Raw genomic sequence first — 24684 nt, forward strand, 5'->3', positions numbered from 1 at the left:
ATGGAGACCGCCATGTGTGTTTGCTCTCCATGTTGTACATGGCAGAGATGTTGTCCTCGATTATGCTCCTGTCTATGCTGCAAGTTCCTCTTCACCTCGGAGCGGAATTGCACCTGCTTTCCCTGCCCTTACAAGGATGAGCGGAACTGCCAGTGCTGCCACTGCACCTGCTCCGAGAATCCCAACTGCCACTGGTGCTGCTGCTCCTGGGCCAACGACCCCAACTGCAAGTGCTGCTGCACGGCCAACAGCAACCTCAAGTGCTACTACTACGAGAGCCGCTGCTGCCGCAATGCCACCATCACGTTCCGCAAGGGCCGCCTCAAGAGCATCCGCATCTCGTAAGTGCCGGGCGCCCGATGTGGGCCACACTGCCAGCTGTGGGCCCCACGGGGCAGGCCAGTGGTGGTGCCTCAAGTCCATTTCTCTATCTGAAAAAAGGAGGCCAAAAATTTTGTAGCAATTAAGTGTGTCCTAAATAGCGACTGACCACAGATAGACCTGAGCTCCAAATCCAAGCTCCCCCAGCTGTGCGAACGAGCACTGTGCCCTCCCGAACCTCACCTGTACAAAACAGTCATAGCTAATGCTCAGTGCTTATGCCAGACACTGCAGGCAGGGGCCCATCTGACCCTCAGCCCACGCCCACTGTACCGATGAGGAAACGGAGCCTTTGAGAGGATAGGACGCCCAGGATCACACAGCTAGTAAGACACAGTCAGGATTTGAACCCCAGAGTCTCTGCTCCTCACTTTAAAATGCTGTGCTACAAAATGGAGAGAACAATACCCATCACGATTGGATGGGTTTGAGGATTAATGGATGTGCTTTGTAATCTGTCACGTAACATAAAAATATAAATATAGCTCTCCGTCTTCCTCCTCTGAACTCTTCATATCTGCAACACTTATTGGAAAAGTCATAACTTCCACAGGCCATTTTTGACCCCTATGGCCTGTATAAGTCCCCCAGACAGCTGTGAACTCCTGCCAGCCTTCTCTTCATTCCTATGCAGAAGTCACGGCACTGAGGGTCTCAATTACTCATCTGGGGCATTCACCCTCTGTGCCAGGCAGTGCACATCCTCCTCCTGCTCCAACCAAGCCAAGCTTTCTATGTCACGCGTGAGGGGGATCTGGGAGTAGCAGGCAGGCTCCCTAGAGGAGGAAAGATCAAAGCTGAGCACTGGAAGATGACACGATTTAGAAAGGCAGAAAAATGAGAGCAGGTGTGAAGCCTTTTAAGGCTGGAAAAGCCATACTGAGAGTAAAGGTTCAGTGCATTCAGGGGAAGAGTATGGTCCATCTTGCAGTTCACACTTAGTAGATGCTTAATAGATGTCACCCTCTGCTCGGGGACCTCTCGCGGTGCTTGCATGAATAGAGAACGCAGGGGTCCTGGATGCGGGTCCAGGAGCTGTGAGGTGCAGAAAGTAGTGTCCACACTCCTCTCTCCTCTCAACTGCCCCATTTTCTGCACATCAGCAACAGAGAGTCACTGAGCCCATTTCAACAGGGGAGGGATGACATTGGTTCTTTGGGAAGATGGCTTAAGCCAGTAGCTCCCAAACTCCGCTTTGCGTTGCAATCACCTGGGGATCTTTAAAAAATACTCATGCCTGGCCCCCACCCCCAGCCATTCTGATTTTATTGGTCTGGGGTACCACTTGGGCATCAGAATTGTAAAGGTCCCCTCCCAGGTGATTCTAAAGTGCAGAATTGCCAGGAAGGGACAAGGAGGGAACCTGGGAGACTTGCTGGGTGATATGGTGACAACCCAGGAGCAAGAAGAACAGGACTGAATTTGGGAGAGGGAGGGCTGTGCAGAGGACGCTGGAGATCTCAGCAGGCAGGCAAGGCTGCCAGGCTTGGTGACTGTTCTGGAAGGAACCATGGCCACTGGATGCCCAGGTCCAAGCCTGAGGCTTTCAGAGGATGGTCAGAGATGCTACTGCACGTGTCAAGAGGTTGGCTCTGGTGCACTGAGGCTGATCTTCATGTGGCCTCTCTTCTGAACCACTGCCTTTCCTGTTCCTCATCACTACTTCCTGCTCAGCATCTCGCTCCTCCTGCCTCACTTTTGTCTCATCCATCCCTCTCCGCCTTTACTCATCTCTTCTTCTCACTTCCCTTTTCACCTCCACCCCATCTCCCTGGGTGTCTCTTAGCCTTGCCTTCTCTCTCTTCCTCTTCCCCCAACACATCCCTCCCTCCCTCCTTCTGATTTCTCTTGCTCCTCCCCCTTATATGACACCTGATTCTCAAGTCCCCGCTTATCAAACTAGAGAAGTCCATCCAGCTACCCTGTGTACAACTGACATGCCCCTCCAGGTGACCCCTTCAGGGCCCAGTTGGAGGCTGAGGAAGCAGGGAGGGAACAGGGCTGAGAACATTGAGGTTGGCAGGCCCGGAGCCCAGCATCCAAGTCCCTAAGGGAGGAGCTTTCCAGGTGTCTGAGTCTTCACAAATTGCACTCTCTGTCACTACGAAGCCACTCCATTCCAACATGCCTGGGAAGCACCTTTAACTGTCTGGGCTCTGAGACATGGGTCCCTGGCCAAGGGAATGGGGAAGGAGACCGGGGCATATTCGACTGCAAGAAGGAACAGCAGAAGAGAACACAGCCACAACGTCAAGATCAACTCCCAAACATCACTAACGTGAACAGAGGTGAAGAGATAGGAACAGTCCAAATTGTGTATCTGTTTACACCTCCACCCCCACACTGAACTCATTTCTTTTCACAAGCTGCTTTGGCCCTGATGGCAGCTTCTTAGAACATGCACTTGAAGTTTGCAAGTATGCTTTTACTTCATCCATAGTTCTTACAGTTAAATATATGAAATCGGGCATGGACATTAGACAAATAAAGCATCCACATGCACATACAAACAGTAGAAGCACACAGTTTTCATGGACCTGACCATTGCCTTCCTCCAGTGTGGACAGGAGCTGGCTAGCAGCAGAGGGGAGCAATTCCAGGGCCATGTTTGTTGAAGGCTTACTATGGGTCAGGAGTTAAGCCCTCACTATGGATTATCTCATGCAGACTTTGTAAAATTCTCATGAAGGTAGCAGTATTGTGAGCTCTGATTTACAGATGAGGAAACCGAGGATGAGAGAGGTTAAGAAACCCATCGCAGAGGTCAGCTCCAAAGTGATGGATTCCCTCATGTACAGTCTGCCCCTCGAGCCCAGACCCCTAACTCTGACCTATTGGTTAGGAGGTCAGAACACACAGGTTCTAGGCTTGGCTCTGGGACTGCCTCCTGGTGTCCTGGGAAGGACACTTCACCGTCCTCTTCTGTGTTCCATCCTATGTACGACAATAATAATGATGTCAATGCCCTCTAAGCAAAACCCACCAAGAACACACCTGTAGCTGGAGGAAACTGGATTGATCAACTCATTGCAACAGGGGAGAGGTGTCTGGGTAAGAAGACATCAATAAGCTACTATAGGATTTAGGCTCCTGTTAGATGAGGACTGAGGGTGAATCTCCTATTGGGTCTTTTAATAAATATTACCTGAAAGGTGGGAAGACCAGAGTGAAAAAGCAGCAGGCACTCCCATTAACCAGCCCAGGGGAGGTCTGGTCATTTTGTGGTCTGGACAATGTCCTTGCTTTTGTCTGAGTTCACATACGATGAAGTGGTCCTGTTTCTGCCTTGCTCTATCACAGTCCTGGGATTGCCTTATCTGATGCTGGTCTTCTGTGATATTGTTGAAGGCCAGAACACCAGGGCCGGGCTGATAGCGTCAGGCCAGTCTTGGCTGCTTCTCTCTGGCTCAAAAATAAAAACAACAGTTATATATCACTGTGTTCCAGGGACTGCTCTAAGGCTTTGCAGGTATTAAATTCCATTTTAATCCTCTCAAGAACCTATAAAGTGAGTACTAATTTAATATTGAGGAAACAGGCAGAGAGAGGCTGATTAACTTTCCTGAGGTCACCCAGCTAAAAGATGGTGGAGGCAGGTGTAGAACCCAGAACCCTGGCATGGAGCCCAGCTCCTGACCATCGTACTGGGCTGCCTGTCAGCGACCCCCGGTTCTTTCCGAGGCGGAGAAACAGGGAGCTCTGGAGCCTCCTCCTGAAGCCCTGTGTTTGCATCTCCTTTCAGCTCCAAGACCGCCTTGCGCGTGGGGACCAGCGATTCCCAGCTCGACGAGGTGAAGACGACGCCCGCCAACAGCAACCTGGTGGACCACCTCTCGTGCCCCATGTGCGGCCGGCTGCGCCTGCACTCCTTCATGCTGCCCTGCCACCACAGCCTGTGCGAGAAGTGCCTGCGGCAGCTGCAGAAGCACGCCGAGGTCACCGAGAACTTCTTCATCCTCATCTGCCCCGTGTGCGACCGCTCGCACTGCATGCCCTACAGCCACAAGATGCAACTGCCCGAGAACTACCTGCGCGGGCGCCTCACCAAGCGCTACATGCAGCAGCACGGCTACCTCAAGTGGCGCTTCGACCGCTCCACCGGGCCCATCCTCTGCCAGGTCTGCCGCAGCCGGCGCATCGCCTACAAGCGCTGCCTCACCTGCCGCCTCAACCTGTGCAACGACTGCCTCAAGACCTTCCACTCGGACGTGGCCATGCAGGACCACGTCTTCGTGGACACCAGCACGGAGGACCAGGACGAGAAGATCTGCATCCACCACCCGTCCAGCCGCATCATCGAGTACTGCCGCAGCGACAACGAGCTGCTCTGCACCTTCTGCAAGACTGCCTTCCACAACGGCCACGACACCATCAGCCTCATCGACGCCTGCTCCGAGAGGTCCGCCGCGCTCTTCAGCGCCATCGCCAAGTTCAAAGCAGGTCCTGGGCCCCTTCTCTCCCCTCCAGAATAGCTCCTAGTTCAGGAAGTGATGGGGAGACGGCTGGGCCGTGGGTTTAATGAGAGCCTTAGCTCCACCTGGTGGAGCAGTGGAAGTACCGGGAAACCACAAACCAGGCTGCGAGGCACTGGCCTGCTGTCCACACCTGACAGCTCCCACCGGCCGCTTGACCTCCCTGTGCCTGGGCTTTCTCGTCTATAAAATGGGGATAATAGTAGTCACTCCCTCACTGGGTGGTTGTGAGGATTAAATGAGTTACTCCACGCAAAGCTTGCATAAAACTATCTGGCACATGATCAGTGCGTACAGATTCTACCATCTTGATTATAAGCTTCATGATCTTGGTCCTCATTTTCCCCTTTGGAAAATGAGTTTGATCCTATAGTATCTTGAAGTTCTGTGAGCCTTTCTAAGGTGTTTTGTCGCTAAAGTTGGATTTCTTCAGTATTTTCCCAGTTTGCAGGGGGAAAGAATTAAGACAATATTGAGAATTATCTCGATTTTAAATTTTTTCGTACAGATTTTTTTTTTCCCAAAACGTGTAAACAACAAAGTAAATGAACTGGTAGAAAACACATAATGACAAGAGAAATCAGAAATAGCCAATAACGTTCTGGTCAACAGCTGGTTTCTCCTCTGCAGGCCTGCTCACAGCTAATTTCTATTGGCCACAGATAGTATAGTTACAGTTTCTATAAGAGGACTGCCCCAAGTTTCCATGATGGAACCCAGTGCAGCAGTCTCTTACGGGGTTCAGCAGAGAGCCCCGTTACCTCTGGGCGTGCATCCACCTGACTACACACGAGGAGCTCGGGGATCCTTGTAAGCTCTCTGCCCTCGGGAATGGCTCCCTGGTTAGAGCCCTCCTGTACACAGGCCTTGTGGAAGAGTTATGTCTAATCTCCTCAATAATCCTGCAGTGCAGGCATTGAAATTCCCTCCATGGATAAGACAATTGGGGTTCTAAGAAGCAATTGCCCTGTGGCAGTTAGTAAATGGCAGCCCCCGTCTGTCTGACTCCAGTGCCCCTGAGTCCACAACATTCATCTGACAACCTGCTCTGTGCCCAAAAGTGACCAAGGTCTGCAGATAGAGAGAATGAGAAACAACAGCGACCACCACCCTCCCACCCTGTGGTCTCTTTCTGGAAGGCGTGATCTCCAGTCCAGTAGACCAGAGTGCGCCAGGTCAGCCCAGCCCCGGCCCTTGCCAGATATTTTGGTGTTCGTTGAATAAACGTGCCTGAACATGAGAACGAGGCAGCTTTGCCCTGAGCCGCACAGAGAGCCCCCAGTGGACATGGAGGTGGGTCGGAGGTGGGTCAGAGGTGGACGAGTTCCGTCCCCCAGGGCCTCTCACCTCCATGAACGTCAGGAACATCTCGATTTCTCCATTGCCCCGCCCCTAGACACAGTGTGAACTGACGTTTCTTCAGTTGGGGAACTCCGCTAGGCAGGCCTCCAGGGATGAAACGCTACAGGAGCCACGTCGCCGCGCACGTGGGCAGCCCCACTGGTTCCTGGAGGGTTCTCTTACGGTAGGACTCACTGCCTGAGCCCAGCTCCACCTCTGGGCCCCCAGAGAGACCTGGGAGAGTCTTCTCAGAGTCCAGGGCACCTGAACTTCAGAAAACAAAGTTTGATTCGGAGTGAGGGGACACCTCTACAATCTCCAGAGAGCCCAGAGGCTGGGAAGGAGTCAGGGCCCCCTTCAGGACGTAGCCATTCAGATACGGGTAAGAATCAAGCCCGTCCATCTTGCTAAAGGAACCAACACAAACAAAAAAACGTGTTTTAACCATGGCTCAAATTTGGGCCTAAGGACTCAATTCAGTTCCTGGGGAGGTGCCATAAATCTGCTTTTCAAACAGATGTCCAGGTCATTCAATGGCGGATACTCTAAGGACATGCTTAGAGAAACTCTAGGCCCTGGAGAGAAGATCCAGTTTGGGTTGATTGCTTACAGCTGTGGTGTCAACCCAGGCCATGCCCTGGAACCACTGAGGAGTGTCAGTGGCCGCTGATGCCCGTGTCCCGTCCCCACAGAGGTGCTGGCCGAGCCCAGGGAGTTGTCATGAGCTCCTGTGTAATTCTAACATGCTGCCGGGGTTGAGGACCACTGGATGAAAGCGAGCGTGCAATTTTAGCTCCTTGCTGCTCAGAGCGCGGCCCATGGACCAGCAGCACAGGTACCACCTGGGGGCTTGCTAGACATGCAGAACCTTGGGGTCCACCCCAGACCAATCGCATTGGAATCTGCATGTTTGACAAGATCCCCACAAGATTCCCTGGATGAGATTCCAAACCTAGCCACAAACTGCCTCGCGGGGACTCCTGGATCCCAGCTCAGGCCGATTCACTCAGCAGGGGAGGCCAAGAGAGGTTTTTCAAGTTCCCCAGGTGATCCTGGTGCCCACAGAGGGCTGAGAACCACAGCTGGAGCAATTAAGAACGTGGACTTCGGAGTTAGACGAATAGAGTTAGGGACAGGCCCTGGTTTCTCCCGTCTACTTGCTGTGTGACACTGGACAGTCACTTAACCTCTCTGAGCCTTAGTTTCCTCATCTATAAATGGGAACAGTATCTTCCTCATAGGAAGATATGTGTAATGTGTGATAATATATGGATATAATCCATAATATGTATAATGTATGATAATATATGGATATGATCCATAATCAATGGTTACTAAATAGTAACTAGTTTTAAGTGCGTTGCCTGAAAGAGAATTTGATTTGACTTTGCTCTAAGACCAGCTCTTGCAAAGCTGTCATATTGTAGGGGTTGGAGGTGCTTCTGGCCTCCTCCTTCTTTTCTCTTCTCCTGGTGCTGCCTCTTTTCTCCCATCTAAGAAATTTTTATCCTGCCTCTCCGCACTTGCTCTACATAAACTTAACCAATCCCTAATAATGCAAGGAATTTCCTATCCAAGTGTCTTCGACAGTGAGTAACTGTTGAATAGTCAAAGAAGTGAATGCATACAGTGGAATTTCAGTGGCCATACGCTAGTGCCAGGGGGGAGGTGGGCAGAGGAAATGGGGGCTTCAGAAAGTAGGCCAGGGAGTGACACTGATGATCTTCCCCCCAAAGATGTTAGAAAACAGGAGAGGATGGCCTTCACACAGCAAATGCCTTTGAGCACCTCTGCGAACCCTGGTCATAGTGGTACCTGAGCCGGCGTGGGCCTGTCTCGGTCTGACAGAGCTCTGGGGCTTCTCTGACTCAAATGCACATCACTGTTGCAATGGCCACCACCCACGGAGGTCCAGCTTCCTGCGGCCCCAGGACTGTGCTAAGAGCCAAGTGCAAAAAGGGCTTGGTCCCCCGACGCCTGAGTAAACTTTGGGGAGGATTACTGCCCAGTACTACACAGCAGAGCTGGCCTTTCACAGGAGACTCTTACCACTGGAATAGGCCACAGAAGGCTGACAAGTCTTCAAATCACTGCCTAATGCCTAAATCTCTGTAAAGCCAGAGATTTACAGGTGCTCAGATAGTGATGTGCCACATGCCCCCTACCGTAGCCTCCTCTGCACTGCAGTATCATGGGGTCGATGAGTGCCATGAGCATCAGCGCCCTCTCACATTCATACTCTAGGCACTGTCTCGCTAGTGCCTAGAGAGGCATATGACATGTACCAGGTGTCCAGGAAACGTTTGTTGAATGACTGAATGAACTTAAAATCCAAATACCCTGTGAGAGGCTGCAGGATGAACTGGGTTCTCCTTGAAGAGTAACAGCAGACCCTTTCTTGAAAGGAAGTGAGGGAAAGGAAAGAGATGGAGGCCAGCTGACCCCAAGAGAGTCGAAGTCCCCCGGCAGAGAAAAGGAGCATGTGGAGGACGACCTCAGTGAACAGAAACCGCTGATTTCTCACTGTTGTCTAGGCCTGGGTTTTTGGTGAATGAGGCAGGTAGCAGTCATCAGAAATTTAGCTCTTTCTCCTCCCCCTGCAAAGCTCAGCTTTCACGATGGGAGAACCAGTTGCTTTGTGAGGTCGCCTCTTCTTGAGTCCACCTTGCTGACAAGTGATGTCTGGTGAAAACTCGTATCAAGGGTGGCTGTGAACTTGCAACCTCAGACCCGAGGCCACGGGGATGACTGTCACAAGGCAGGAGGGTGACAGGGGAGGATGGCTGTCAGAACTGAGGGGGCATTAGACGAGGAGGAAAAGGAGTATATTGGGGGAAGCCGAGTGCATTTCGTCACCTCCTCTAGCGTTTCAGTCCCGTCGCACGGGCCTCCCTTCCGCTCCACCCACGTCCCCGGAGTCCGAGGTCATTTGCTCCACTTTGCTACTGGCTTTGACATCTGGGGAGACGAAAAATTTAACTAAAGTAACTAACTTGCTTGTTTTGCAGTCCGATATGAAATCGATAACGACCTGATGGAATTCAACATTTTAAAAAGCAGCTTCAAAGCCGACAAGGAGGTAAAGCGAAAAGAGATCAGAAACGGATTTCTCAAGCTGCGCAGCATCCTGCAGGAGAAAGAGAAATCCATCATGGAGCAGATAGAGAACCTGGAAGTCTCCAGGCAGAAGGAGATCGAAAAATACGTGTACGTCACGACCATGAAAGTGAACGAGATGGACGGCCTGATCGCCTACTCCAAGGAGGCGCTGAAGGAGACGGGCCAGGTGGCGTTCCTGCAGTCCGCCAAGATCCTGGTGGACCAGATCGAGGACGGCATCCAGAGCACCTACAGGCCCGACCCGCAGCTCCGCCTACACTCCGTGCACGGCATGCCCTTGGACTTCGCTGAGCTCTCCAGTGCGATCCACGAGCTGTTCCCCACAGGACCCAAGAAGGTCTGCTCCTCAGGGGACTCCCTGCCCTCCCCCTACCCCACCCACTCGGAAATGATGATTGCCAGGAAGGTCACTTTTAGCACCCACAGCTTTGGCAACCAGCAGATATACCAGCGAAGCACCTCCTTGCTGTCCATCAACACCACCAGTGGTGAGAAAGCCAAGACGGGTTTGGAGGTCTATGGGAGAGCCCAGTCGGCGGCACCTGCCAAGCCCACAGACGGCCTCTACACCTACTGGAGCGCCGGGGTGGAAAACCAGCCTGTGCAGAACAGCAGCAGCTTCCACAACTGGTACTCGTGCAACGATGGCTCTGTGAAGACCCCAGGCCCGATCGTGATCTACCAGACTCTGGTGTATCCAAGAGCTGCCAAGGTCAGAAAGGCTCTGGGCCCCGCGGGGAAGGCGGGAGGGTGTGGGGTACCGAATGGAAGTGGGTAGCAGGAAAGATTGCAGTTACCTCTTTGACCTCGAGGGTCCAGTCAGTCAGATCTGCTCCTCGGGACTCTTTGTGGTCAGCCCATGCAAAAGGAATAAGTTTCCGAAACCTTAAGTAACCCAAGATTGGCTTAAAGCAAGCAATGCATTTAAGCCTCAGTCAGAAATACATCTGAAAGCCCCAATCGCACTTCAAAGGCAGCTTCTCTATTGAAAGAGAACTCAATTTGGGAAACAAAGTAATTCCAAGAGACTGCTCAGAGAGTGTGCTATTTCCCAAAGAGAAGCCTGTAGTAGTAGAGAGAGCCCAGAAATTGGAATTAGAAATGCAGGCTCCGTTATCTATCAGCTGTGATTTCTCTAAACTGCTACCTTTCCTAAGGAAAATATCCAGTCTCTCCATGATTTGGAAAGAGTGGAAGAATAATCCCCAATGGAATTCCAGTTCTTATCCTGGGATTCAGCCTCTTTGGGAGCTGTGGGGTGTGGGTCTCTCACAGACCTCTACACCTGCCATCACCTGGCTTCAGGAGACATGACTTCTCCTCCACTCTCTTGGCCGAACATGGATACAAGACCTTTCCCTTATCCAGCTGAACCTAAATTAAACTGTTCACAGAACATTTTACTGAAGTTTAGGGAAGGGAAAGATTAACTTGCAACTGGATATTCTGTTAGAGCTCATCTTGCCTCCTCTTGGGGTTCCTCAGACCAGCCTATGGCCTGCTGCCACAGGGCAGAGCCTATCTTTTGCCCCATAATCTGAGAACACTCCCCAAAACTTTTAGCATCCTTGAAGTCTAAACTAGCAGCTCTCAGACATTAACATGCACCTGGGGATCTTGTTAAAATGCAGATTCTGTTTCCGTGGGTCTCAGTGGGGCATGAGATTCTGCATTTCTAACGTGTTGCCAGTGTGTAGACCACACTTTAGTGTCGAGGGTCTAAAAACAAGAAAATGAAAGCAGACACTGACCAAGCTTTATTTTCCATTCTCCTGAGACATCACAGTCTATGTTTCAGAGTCTATAACTGACGCCAAGGATGACCTTACACTGCAGGGTAGAACCTCCCTCCCATGGGCTATCAACACGGCAAAGAGTCTCTGCCCTCCACATGAGAGACGCCCACAGCCGAACCTACGTTTCCAGATGATCCTAGAGCAGGAAAGCCTGCAGCGTGTGTGAGCTGAGCTCAGGGATGGCTTTGGGTCTCAGCTCCATGCAACTCAGACCTCTTGGGAGGTTGGCAGCAGCTTGATCTGGAGGGGGAGGATGCTCTGGTGATGGCTTCTCTGTACTTGGGCTTGGGGAACAGTCACCCCGTGCCACCTGTTAGTCATCCCTGCAGGAGCTCAAGAAAGGGGTCAGCGCAGCAAAACCTAGACAAGTCATTGGCTGTCAAGAGAGGACAGCTAAAGCTACTGCCAGGCAGTGGTATCCGATGTAAGAATATCATAGATCCCTATTTTAGGGCCGTGGAATGGAATTCATACAAGAATCCCAGTGCTCAGTAATGCAGAAGAGGATGCAACAAATCTGTGTTGACGTCTCTCTCAAATGGTGGTTGGCTAACAGCCCCCTGCAGGCTTTTGGCATAGAAAATAATGCTAAGGTTAGTCTTATAATTTGTCAATACTTGTCTTAAAAATCCTAGAGTTTTTAAATAAAAGCTCAATTTTCTTTCTAGAAATCCCTTCCAAGGAAACGGTTAAAAATTCAGATGGAGATTCACTCCCATAGGGTTTTCATTGCACCATGATTTGAGTATAAAATTAGAAACAACCTAAATGTTCAACTATAGAAGGATTAAATCATTTATGGGGCAGTTATTAAAGTGATGCTTTACTGAATTTTTAATGAAATGGGAAAATCTATAAAATATAATCAGTGAAAGAAAGAATAAAAACTATTTAATCTAAATTATATGTATTTGTGTGTTTATGTATATTCCAAAATTGGAAAGAAATAATAATAAGTTATTAACTGAATTGTGGGATTATAAGTAATGTTTTTTCCTTCCCTTATACTTTTTCTATATTTTCCAAGTGTTTTACAATGAATATGTTTGTTTTGATAATCAGGAAAAATAAGTTAATTGTTATTAATAGGCACACAAATTTAATGAAAGTTTTAAGTATAAATACACAAAAATTATAAATTAATTATATAAATTCATAAAAATTAAAAAAATTATATACTTATAAGAGTAATTATAAATTAATTTTATAAATATTTAAAAATTTAAATAAAGCATGCAATATCTGTTAAAAAATACAAATATTATAGAATATTTATATGCCAGGCACAATCTGCTAATTAACACTTGTTAATATATCTCTTTCCAAGAGTTGGTATTTTTGCTTTGAGTGTGAACATATATTCTCCATTACTTGGATAAGTCATTGCACCTCCCTGGGACTCTACTTCTTGTGTATAAAATAAAGGGTTGGAATAGATACACTTTTCATCTTCTAGCTTTCTGTGATTCCACTGGAATTTGCTAAATGTAACTTTTCTGAGCCTCAACTGTAAAACGACATAATAAAATCTCCCTTCCGGGAGTTGTGAGGACTAAATGAGTTAGGTAACGTCTGTCACAGAACCCCATGCCTGACAGGTGTTCAGTGAACGGTAGCTACTTTGGCTAGTGGTGTCCGGAGGACAGTGGGTACCTCCGTGACGAGTGACAGTAACAGAACCCAGAGGAGCATTGTTCTGTTCTTCAAATGCATTAGAAGCATCGTGTCAGGCCTCATCATGAAGGCTTTCAAGACTGTTGCACAAGGTCTAATTCAAAGTCTTCAGCAGGTGGAGGGGTTGAGGTCGGCTTAAACTCACCCCACAGATCGTCAACAACACACATCTTCAGGGGAAAGGAAGCTGAATGGTGTGTACCAGCCCCATGTTCATTTCTTCGTAGGTTTATTGGACATGCCCAACAGAAGACGTGGACTCTTTTGAGATGGAATTCTACGAACTCATTACTTCCCCTCCCAACAACGTGCGGACAGAGCTCTGTGGACAAATTCAAGACATAATGCAGCAGAACCTGGAGCTGCACAACCTGACCCCCAACACCGAGTATCTGTTTAAAGTTCGAGCCATCAACGACAACGGTCCTGGGCAGTGGAGCGACATCTGCAAGGTACTGTGCATGTTATTTCTCAGATGATGTTCTTGAGAAGCTCTGGATGCAGGTCTCTTAGGATGCTCATGACATCACAGAATCCACCATGTGACCCACCCACCCCCAATCCCAGAAAACATGTTAACTCAGAGCCAGAGACAGCTTCTGGCCTCCACCGCCTGCAAACGAGGCCTGAGCACCGTTAGTTCAGTTTGATTCAAAAGATATCGGTGCCAGGCACCGTGTCAGGGTGTAGAGATTCAGGGGAAAATAAGACATAATCCTTGCCTTCGAGGAGCTTGGGGTCTAGTTAACAAATAATTGTGGTGTGAGAAGGACAAAAAGGTTACGTGTTGACCCCGTGGTGAGTCAAAGCAAGGATAGGGTGCTGGGTTTAACAAATGCGAATACAGGATGCCCGGTTACATTTGAGTTTCAGGCAAACAACGAATAACTTTTTAGTATAAGAATGTCCCATGCAATATTTAGGACATACTTATCTTTAAAAAATTTTATCTGTTGTTTATCTGAAAGTCAAGGAATAGCTACTGAGCAGGTCAGGATGGACTCCAAAAAAGAAGGGACAAGATTATTCTTATCTTCCTTGTGATGCAAGGCTGATTCTTCTTATATCTCTGGGGGACATACATTCATGAGTATAATTTTATTGCTATTCAAGGGAGAAAGGGGAGGAAAATACCAAGAGTGCCCAGAGCTATCTCACTGTACAACCGTGGTGGTATTCTTTGCAATCAGAGTGGATCATGTCTTAATCAGGATTCTTTAGAAGTAAAGAGAATAAATCCATCCATTTCAGCTTTTGTAAATGGAAATTTATGGGCAGAGAGTGGGGGGTCTCCTGAGACCACTTCCAGCCAGGACATGCATCTGGTACCCACGGGAACTCAGAAGTCGTCAGTTTCTCTGAATCTCTCTCTCTCTCTCTCTCTCTCAATCTCTCCTGCCCCCACCCTCACCCTTCCATCTCTGTTTCTCTCTGAATCTGTACCATTTTCAGCTCGAAGTTTCTCCTCCCCTAAACTCAGCTTGCGTGTGATTTTGGATCCAACCTCCGTGTGACCAACACAATCTGACTAGGTACATTCCCTGTATCTCTGGCCAAATGTTTGCAGAAGAGAATCTGATTGCTTGCTCCCTCCAGTGATAAAGGGAAGCAGGGGTAGGGTGGGAGGGATTATGCTGTTGGTCAGCACAGCAGAGCAAGTCTGCTGGGGGTGGGAGCTCTCTACTAATCCTGATTGCCAGCTCCAGGGGTGACGCTCTGCTTCTGGAGCCCAGCACCCACATGCACTCCCTCCCCCTCCCACAGAGGTCAGACACACACGGAAGGGAGTGGGATGAGAAACTCCGGACCCCAGCCAGTTATGCTGTCGGTAACCCCAGAGCCCAATTCTTGTTGACACCCTTCTCTCCAGAGCACACCCACAGCTGCTACCACGTTTTGCAGAATGTCCCTTTGACTATGGATTTTTCCTTCAATCTAATTCCATCTGCATTCTCATTTTTTAGAAATTCCTCAAAAATGTTTTGCCCATGAAGGTCACTAAGTACTGTTACTAATTTTTTTTGGTGCGGAAGATTGGCCCTGAGCTAACATCTGTTGCCAATCTTCCTCTTTTTGCTTGAGGAAGATTGTTGCTGGGCTGATGTCTGTGCCAATCTTCCTCTATTTTGTACGTGGGACGCTGCCACAGCATGGCTTGATGAGCGGTGCGTAGGTCCACACCCAGGATCCAAACCTGTGAACCTCTGGCCACCAAAGCAGAACACGCCAACTTAACCATTATGCCACCAGGCCAGCTCCCTAATTTTTTAAAAACTATATCTTCTGTCATTTTTAGATGCTAGGGACAGGGACGGGGTGGAGAGACTGACATGTGTTGGCTTTTCTTGGGTAAATGTTTTGTCATCCCTTTTAAACTCTGAACTCCTTGAGAACAAAATTCATGTCCAATCCATCTTTCTTTCTCCCACCATCCTCACCACAGCGCTGTGCATATCACAGGCTCTTAATGGTTATTGAATGAATACATGAGTGAAAACGTGACCGAGCAAATGAAGACATGAATGAATGTCTAAATTAAAGAGTGAAGAAATAAACTGATAAATAAAGTTAATAATTACAAAGTACCCTAAGATGCCTGAAAGCTAAGTGCTTTATACAAGCAGTCAAGAAATAACATTCCCCCTGAAATTGTGTTTATGCGGTTAATTTGCACTTCCTCTATGGGAAGGAAACTCATTCCAGTTTCTTTGCTTTTTAACACAATTTCTAAATGAGCAGAGCACTAATTAATGAGGTTTTCTGGAAGCTTCATTTTTATCTGACTCACAGAGCTGCAATATAGATCTTTCCTTTGCGATGATATTAGCATTCCAGGGGAAACACCGATTTCCTTAACATTTGTCATGATTTGCATAAGTAAAGGCTTCAATAGCAAATGAAAGTAAGATGCTGTGTTTGAATGACATTTACAAAGCTTCATAAAAGTAATGACTTCAGCTCACTCCTATAAAATCGAAATATTTTTCCTTTGGCATCAGTTCTATGCTGGTTTTCCTGAAAGGTTTCATTTAAAATGCTGTAATGAAGCAGCAGAATCATTTCTTATCCAAAATGCAATATTTCCATCAAATGTACTTTTGTAAAGGAAGTGAAATAACACCTTTTATATTTGATTTTCACAGTCTGTGGCTTGTTGATTTTTTTTAAGGGGTTTTATTTAGAGTACAATACATGAAGCATGAAAATTAACTTTAAGGCTTCTTAAAGGTCCCATTTATTGGAGGCCAGCTCTGTATCAGACACCGCATATTCGTTATCACTGATCACCCTGACCACTCGGAAGACGGGCATTTACTGCCTCCATTTTACAGATACAGAAACTGAGACTCAGAGAGCGAAAGTGCCTGACCTCATGTAACTCGAAGGAGGAATTGAGTGGGAACCTAGGTCTCGTCTGAGGGGGAGCCCTTCCTCCCCCTGCACCATAGTCAGCAGCAGCCAAGTCTGGGCAGGGTGGGCTCCCCCCTGGGATCCTGGCACCTCACCTGGGGAGAACGTCCTCAAGGCCAAAAGCAGTGAGGGCCCGATTTGCATTCATTTGAGAGGCAAGACCCTGCATTGGAAAGAGCGTCAGGCTTGGGCTGGCATACGTGGGTCCAAGCCCCAGCTCCACTGCAAGCTCCCTGAAGACAGGCACACTCTTACTCGCCCCTCCTGGCCCACGTCCCCAGCTGAGAGCCTCTAAAATCCAAGAGCCTAACTCATGTTTTTGACGGGGTAGAGAAATGTATTTTTAGGCAAGTCAAGTGCCCTTTGGCCTCAGTTTCTCCTCCTGCTCTTCCTCTGGTCCTCAGTGCACCTGCTGACCACCATCCCCAGTTCCGCAAATGGCCTCCTTACTTTTAACTGTCTCCCTCTGACTTCAAATCTCAGCTGACCTCCAGGAAGTCTTCCCGTGACGAATGGAACCTTCTGTCTGTGCCCTGGTTTCCTGTTGCCGCTATAACAAATCAGTGGCTTAAACGATACAAATTTACTTGTTATCTTACAATTCTGGAGGACAGAAATCCAAAATGGGTATCACTGGGAAAAGTCAAGATGTCGGCAGGGCTGTGCTCCTTCTGGAAGCTCCAGGGGAGAATTCACGTCCTCGTCTTTTCCCGTTTCTGGCAGCCGCCCATGTTCCTTGGCTCACGGCCCCTTCCTCCATTCTCAGAGCCGGCAACATGAGGCGGAGCCCTTCTCACACTGCTTCTCTTCTGCCTCCCTCTGCCACTCGGAAGCACTGGTGATTGCTTTGGGCCCGCCCCGTGATTCAGGATAACCTCCTTATCTTAAAGCCAACTGACTAGCAACCTTGATTGCCCTCTGCCATGTAACGTAACATCTTCACAGGTTCCCGGGATTGGGACATGGACATCTTGGGGGGCCATTATTCTGCCTACCACATCTGTAAACCCAGATTACATCAGCTTTGGAGGCAAAATTTCAGGCCCCACAATAGTCACAGACTGCTACTGTTCTGAGTCTCTCCCTGTAGCTCTTCAGAAAATGTGCCGACCCCTCCCCGCACACATCCTCTCAAATTCCTTCTCCGTTTGCACTGGGGTTCGTTTCCCTTCCCCCTCGCCGCCCCCTCTGCTGTGCCTCATACGCTCAGGGCTCAGGAAGTGGTCCTGCCAGCCCTCCTGAGCCTCTGCAGGGCAGCCTCCTCCCTGTGGCTCTGTGGACCTCCAGCCACAGAGTGGGGCTGCCTGGTCTCCCCGGGCATCTGACCTTGGGTTCCTGAAATCCCCCTTCTGGTTTTTCCTCTGTGCTTACTGCAGACCCTCTGCCTTGGCTGAGACCTGCATCTTCACGGGCTGGGGTTGGAGGACAATCTGAGGGGCCAGCACGGCCCCACACTCAGAATAACTACCCTAGACTTACCCTGCACCCACTCACACACTCACAGTGCCTCCCTGCCCTGAAATGAAATCAGTATGGCTCCCATTGTCTGTCTCCTTAGCATTTATTCGTTTCTAAAGAGCTCCTTGATCCTTCATGTAAATAGAACCCTATTGGGCCCTCCCTACTCGCCCTGCAGACCGGCTTGAATGCTGGAAGGAGTTTAATATAGGCTGACACTGGACCTACTATTTTAACCCAATAGATGGAAGGTTGAATTAACCATCCACCTCAGTTCATGCTCCATTATCAACTCTGGTCTCTGCAAGGCCCTTTTCTAGTTCATGTATTTATTCCTTTTTGTGACCATTCCTCCCTAGACCTCCATTCTATGTTTTGTGTGTATCTTGTTGCTTTGATGTCCTCTTGCATGATGTATATGGTGTTAAATGTGTTGTTAACTTACACAAACAGGACTGTGTTACGTGGCTCACTTTGTTTCTCGTCTTTTTTTCCTGAACACTGTGTTTTTATGACCCATCTGTGTTGTTCTGCACAATCAGCCCCTTATTTCTGATGCTGTGCATCCTTCACAACGCGCATTTGTTCCCCACATCTTACCTCTCCGCTCAGCCGGGACGGACGCCCAGGTCACCCCCCATAACGCTGCCATGACCTGCCTCATTCGTGAACTTGGTGGGCGGGATGGGATGGGAGAATTTCTCCGGGACATTGTGTTAGTTTTCTGGGGCTGCCTATCAAAATGCCACAGACTGGGCTGCTTCAAAAACAGATATGAATTCTCTCACAGTTCTGGAAGCCAGAAATTCAAGATCAAGGTGCTGGCAGGTCTGGTTTCTTCCGAGGGCTCTCTCCTTGGCTTTCAGACGTCTGCCTTCTCCCTGTGTCCCCACACAGCCTTTTCTCTGTGCGAGTGTGCCTCTGGCACTTCTCTGCACGCCCAAAGTTCCTCTTCTTATACGGACACCAGTCAGATCGGATTTGGGCCCCCCCAATGACCTCGTTTTAAATTAATCACCTCTTTAAAGGCCCTGTCTCCAAATACAGTCACATTCTGAAGTCCTGCGGTAGGACTTCAACCTGGGAATTTGGGGAGGGCACAATTCAGCCCACAATTCAGTGTATAGCACGAGAGAGTTGTAGGGCACGGAGTGCGTGCGTACTTGATTTGACTGCAGGCATGCGCACTCCCATAAGGAGCCAATAAGGACCCCAGTTTCCTAAGCCCGCCTACATTTGGTGTGATCCAGCCTTCCACTCTTCTGCCACCCCAATAGGAGCAAAGTGCTTCCTCTTTATTGTTTTAAATGTCATTTCATATGCTCGTTAGTTTTCGGGATTTCCTCTTCTGTAAATAGCCTGATAAAAACCCTTTGCCCATTTTTCTACTGCATTTTTCTTTTTCTAGGTGATTTGCAGGATATTCTTATATATCCTAGATAATGGTTTTAGACATTGCTAATATCTTCCCCATGCTGACATTTCTCTGTTAACTGTGTTCACAGTGTACTTCATGAAACTGCAGAAATCTTCAATTTTGATGTCATCAAAGTCATCACTTTCCCTTATGGCTTGACCTTTTGAAGTTTTGTTTAAAAAGTCTTTCCATGGCTTAGATCACAAAGATAATCTTCCACATGTTCTTTTATTGACTTTAAAGTGTCGCCTTTCGAATTGGGGTCTTTAATCCATCTGGGGCCCACCCTTGGATGTGGTGCTAGGGAGAGGGGCGCTTTTTCGGCCATCGAGACAGCTGTTTGCCCAGCATCATCTACAAAGCAATGTCTTCTCCATTAGTTACACTAAAGGCACCACTCTGATCTTATAGTAAATTGCCATATATTTAGGGATGCGTCCCGAGCTCTCTATCGTGTCCCCTTGGTCTATTTGTCTGTTCTTCTGTCAGTACCACAGCAGTTTAATTGCTGTTTAACCTCAGCTTTGCTCTGTGTCTTGTTTAACTGCTAAGGTGAGTCTGCTTCTTCTTTTTTAAAGTTTATTTAGCTGATCACAGAAATGCGTGCCTTCATATAAATTTTGGAGTAAATTCCTAAAAACAATCCAGATAGAACATGACTAGGTAGGTATGGAATCTCTACATTAATTTGGAGACAAGTGATATGTTTGTAATATATCTGAGCATTAATTCAAATCATCCCCCATGGATGTTACCACTGCTTCTAAGTTCTTCCCATTGAGCTACTGTATGTTCCTGGTTAAACCAGATAGTTTATGGACTTTGTTGATATTATGAATGTTATTTTATATTTGATTATATTTTCTAATGTATTGCTGGCTTACAATAAATCTGTTGGTGTTTGTAGGTTAATCTTGATTCCAACAATCTTGATAAACTCTCTTATTCTTCTGAGAGTCTAGCTGTTGATTGATTCTGCTTGTTTTTTCATGCATATGATCATATCGTCTATAAAAAATGGTAGTTTTTTCTCTTCCCTTACAGTCCTTGAACATGTATTCTTTTTCTCTCCCTATAGCTTTGGCCAGGGCCATTGGTCCTGCAGAAAATGGTAGCTGTGATAGTTGATAATGTCTTATTCTTGATCTTAACGTTTCTCCATTGAACCATGATGATTTTTTATCTAGTTTTCGTCATGTATAATCCTTATTAAGTCAAGAAAATTTTCTTCTACTTCTAAATTTCTGAGCTTGTGCAACTTTACGAATTTTTTTTGTATCGTTTGAGATAATCACATGCTTTTCCTCCTTTAGGCATTAATGAAATGAGTTATATTGATTTTCTGATACTAAACTCTACGTACATTCATGGAATAAACCCTATGTGATCATGATTTATTATTTTTTAATACACTTGATTTTAGTTAGCTCATATCTTGTTTTGGATTATTGCGTCTATGATCATAAGTGAACTGGACCTATAATGTTTTGCTTATATTGTTTTTATCTGGTTCTGCAATCAATATTTTACTAGCTTGATAAAATGAGCTAGGACACTTTTGCTTTCTTCATACTTTCTAGAACAACTCTTTCTTAAAACTTTGGTAGAATTCATTTGGAAAACCATAATGAGCATTTTGGGTGGAGAAGGGGATGTCAACTATCATTTCAGTTCCTTTAGTATCTTAAGTTCTGTCCTCTGTTTCTTTCATCCTGTTTCATCTGCTTTCCTTGTTCATAGACACACCTCCAGCCCCACTGCCCCGTTCACTTGTCATGCATAGTCTTTATCTCTGGAGACCCTGATTACGCTTTAAGGCAGAGCTCAAACCCCCTATTTTTTATGAGTCAATTCCCTACCCATCACAACACTATTCTTCCTCCCTCATTGCCCCCTGATGGCTCTGCGTACAGCTCACACTATTCATATTACCTTTATCACGGTTATGTATTATCTCCATTTTTACCCAGAAATGGATGACCTAATGCCATGTATATAATATGGTCTTTACCTTGCATGAAGCCTTGGTTTCTCCAAAGCTGAAAATAAATTCTGTAAAACCAGAGAGCATAATGGTAATAAGTGTCTAATTTTTTTTGCCCTTTCCTTTTGAATACAAATATTAAAAGTTGAAAGCTTTGAGTATAGAGACTTTGTACTTTGTACAAACATTGCTCTTTGCCACCCAAACCGCCCCCTACTGCAGCTGCCCTGTGAGTCTGATTTGTCTAGACAGCCCCGGCTGGCTCTCATCCCTGGCTCTCGGCCTCACTCCCTAAATGCCTCCTCAGTAAATGTGTATCAGGAAGGAATGGGAATGCTGCCAGACCAGAGAAATGGAGACACACATTACCTTCAAAGTGAGGACTGGAGACCCACGTCTAAGCTGAGTTGGTGAGATTTCGAGGAGGGTCCTTCTGTCCAGTGCAATCTGCCTTTTCTAGGGCACTGACAATTCACTGTGATCAAAGACAGTATGAAGCATCAAAGACAGATTTACAAATCATTGTTCTATTCACCCTTCATCCACTTTTTTAAGAACCTTCTCTTTACCATAACCAGTGTTGGGATTATAGAGATGAAAGACTGTCATTTCCCCCACCCCCCAGGTCAAAGTGCTCAGTCTGGTAAGAAAGGCAAACACAGCCACTGAAATTTACAAATGACAATAGCTGTGACAGAAGCAATTTCCAGAGCTGGGGGAGGACAAGCGAGCTCTTCTATGGAGAAGCCCCCGTGGGGTCAGCACTCAGTCACACGAGGTGCCTTAAAGGAAGGGGAACCTGGTCTGTAAAATCCTGATCCCACCACATATTACCTGTGGGACTTTAGAAAAGCCACGTGGTCCTTCTGAGCCTCAGTTTCTTCATCTATAAAACGGGGCTGATGGCAGCTGCCTCAGGTGGTTGTCGTGGGAGTCGATGAGATGTATGTAGTGTCTGGCACACAGCAAGGGCCAGGCTCCTGGGAGCCGCTGTCTCCCTTGTGGCTGGTGCCAGGGCTCTCTGCTTCTGCTTGCAGGTGGTAACACCAGATGGGCGTGGGAAGAACCGAGCTAAGTGGGGCCTGCTGAAGAATATCCAGTCTGCCCTCCAGAAGCACTTCTGAGCCCCCACAGTGCAGGCAGCAACCTCAGAGACACACCACAAGACAGAAATATACGCACACACACAGATGTATATGTATTTTTCTCACCACACTCTTCAATGAGGTTGTAGACGAAGTTCCGGGACCTCTGAGCTATTTCAGCAGGAATCTCCTAAGAGCTAATAAAACGAATGCCTGATGTTGTGGCTTGTTGTTTGCTCATTATCATGAAACTAAGATATGAAACAGTCAGCAAGTCTCTATGTCTCCGTGAGCTCGGGCCTAACCCAGGATCAGAATTTTGTGGTGTTTTGTGCGGGGCAGCCTGCCAGGCCTCTGGGTGGCATAAAGGGCACACTCTTCACAGTCAGGCCCCCTGGGTGGCATTCTGACCCCTGCCGAACTGGCATTCGAGGTTTGGGCAAGTCACTGATTGATGGGGGGCTCATTTCTTCACCGTGCCGTCTATTTCAATGTTAAGCAGCCAACATTGTTAGAGTGCTCTTCCTAATTATCGAGCCTGAACTTGCTTCCCATAACTTTAACCCCGTGGTCTGAGGTCTGCCTCTGAGCCGTAAAGAATGAGAGCTCTCCCTCTTCTCCTCACTCCTCCTGGTCCCCAGAGCAAAGGAGGGGCAGCAGAGTGACTGGTCAGGTGGTTCTTTGAAGCAAGGCAGGAAAGAAGGACAGAGTCAAGTGTCGGCTCCAGCCTCGCTGCATTTGGCCTGGCCCTTCTGACAATATGAAGCCCCCAGGGTTTTTTGTCTAACAAAACCCCATCTGCCTAGAACAACCCTCTCCTGAACCATACCCCATTTCTCCCCAGAAAACACCATCAGTCTTTCAAGACTCAGTTCAACCGCTTCTTCTGGGAAGTATCTGCTGATTCTCCAGCTGGGGATGACACCTCTCTTCTCCCCTGGGTTCTCACTACACGCAGAGCCCTCCTCCCCACTCCCATCGCCCAGAGAGACATCTATTCCAGCCATGAAACTTAGGAGTTCTTATTCGTCCCCAGTCTTTAGGGCAGAGACAGTATCTCGTTCATTCTGTTCCAGCGCCTGGCTCAGGGTGGCTCACATTGCACTCTAGACCAGGTTACATGTGCTGCTGAAAGGCAGGCACACAGAGTGACCCTCCTCTGAGCCCCCTTTTCAGTTTGCATGGTGGGGGTCTACACACAGAAGTGGGAGTGGGCATGGAAAGAGACAGGGAGTGGCTGCTCTCCACCTCCGCTAATCTCGTCCTTTTCAGGAGCTGTCCCACCAGCTGGGGCGGCCAGCCCGTCTAGCTTCACGCACAGGACAGACCACTGCTTTGTAACCTTTTATTTTGTCCACAGGCTCAGTGCCAGAGCCAGAAAAGGCCCTTTCCCCAGGAGAGGACCCTAGTGAGCATCTTGTGATAATGTGAGATGAAGCTGAGCAGATTCCTGCCCTGCCCCCAGCAGTATTACAAAAAGGAGCACCCCAGGGAGCTTCGTTATGATCCTATTACTGTAGATGATGGCTTGAATCCACCATCAGATTTGGTATTACCATATAATTATTTCTGTAAAAGGCTCAGAATCATCATTAGCACGGGGAGCAAATTAAATGACACGCCAGCAGGGATTTTACTACTGATAAACTAAAATAAAATCAAACTAAAAAAATAGAATGGTATGAATATTGCATTACAATGATCACACCTCCCCACAGAGCCGACAGGGATGGCCAGAATCAGATCAGCCACAGTGCCCTGATCCTGCCTCTCTAGGGAACACGTACACTTGGGTTCAGAGACAAGACGGTTTGCTGGATTCTCTGAGAGGCGCCTTAACCAGCAGCTGGGCCATTCTGCCAAACGCAAGAGGGGATTTCTTTTTTTTCTCTCTTTTAAAGACTTTGCAACTTTCTCTTTAATGCTTTTTTTATTGGCCCTGAGCTAACATCTGTTGCCAATCTTCCTCTTTTTTTTTCCTCCCCAAAGCCCCAGTACACAGATGTTTGTCCTAGTTGAAGGTCATTCTAGTTCTTCCGTGTGGGATGCTGCCCAAGCATGCCTTGACAAGTGTGTGGAGGTCTGCACCCGGGATCCAAACTGGTGAACCCTGGGCCACCAAAGCAGAGCACACGAACTTAACCACTCCGCCATGGGGCCGCCCCAAGATGGGATTTGTTTTTTGTTTTTTGAGGAAGATTAGCCCTGAGCTAACATCTGCTGCTAATCCTCCTCTTTTTGCTCAGGAAGACTGGCCCTGAGCTAACATCCATGCCCATCTTCCTCTACTTTATATGTGGGACGCCTACCACAGCATGGCTTGATAAGCAGTATATGTAAGTCCGCACCCAGGATCCAAAGCGGCGAACCCCGGGCCGCCGAAGCAGAACACGCACACTTAACCGCTGAGCCACCGGGTCAGCCCCAAGATGGGATTTCTTAATGGTACAGAAACCCCTGCACATCTTTAGCCCCCGAGGTGATGATTCACACCTAGCCTTGCTTTCAGGACCTTCCTGAGGTACACAGAGGGAGGAAGGATCTG

At 47.9% G+C, this 24684-nt stretch overlaps 1 protein-coding gene across 1 annotated transcript; it reads left to right on the plus strand.

The window, feature by feature from the left end:
• TRIM42 (tripartite motif containing 42) lies at window positions 1–22178 on the plus strand. The gene is made up of 5 exons (XM_014852008.3): window positions 1–341; window positions 4124–4821; window positions 9203–10026; window positions 13012–13236; window positions 22092–22178. Exons 1-5 carry the CDS (start codon window positions 1–3, stop codon window positions 22176–22178), a joined length of 2175 nt encoding a protein of 724 aa, XP_014707494.1.
• Window positions 22179–24684: the final 2506 nt, after the last annotated feature.

The sequence above is a fragment of the Equus asinus genome, chromosome 21, assembly GCF_041296235.1.
Source record: "Equus asinus isolate D_3611 breed Donkey chromosome 21, EquAss-T2T_v2, whole genome shotgun sequence".
Classification (NCBI taxonomy): Eukaryota; Metazoa; Chordata; class Mammalia; order Perissodactyla; family Equidae; genus Equus; species Equus asinus.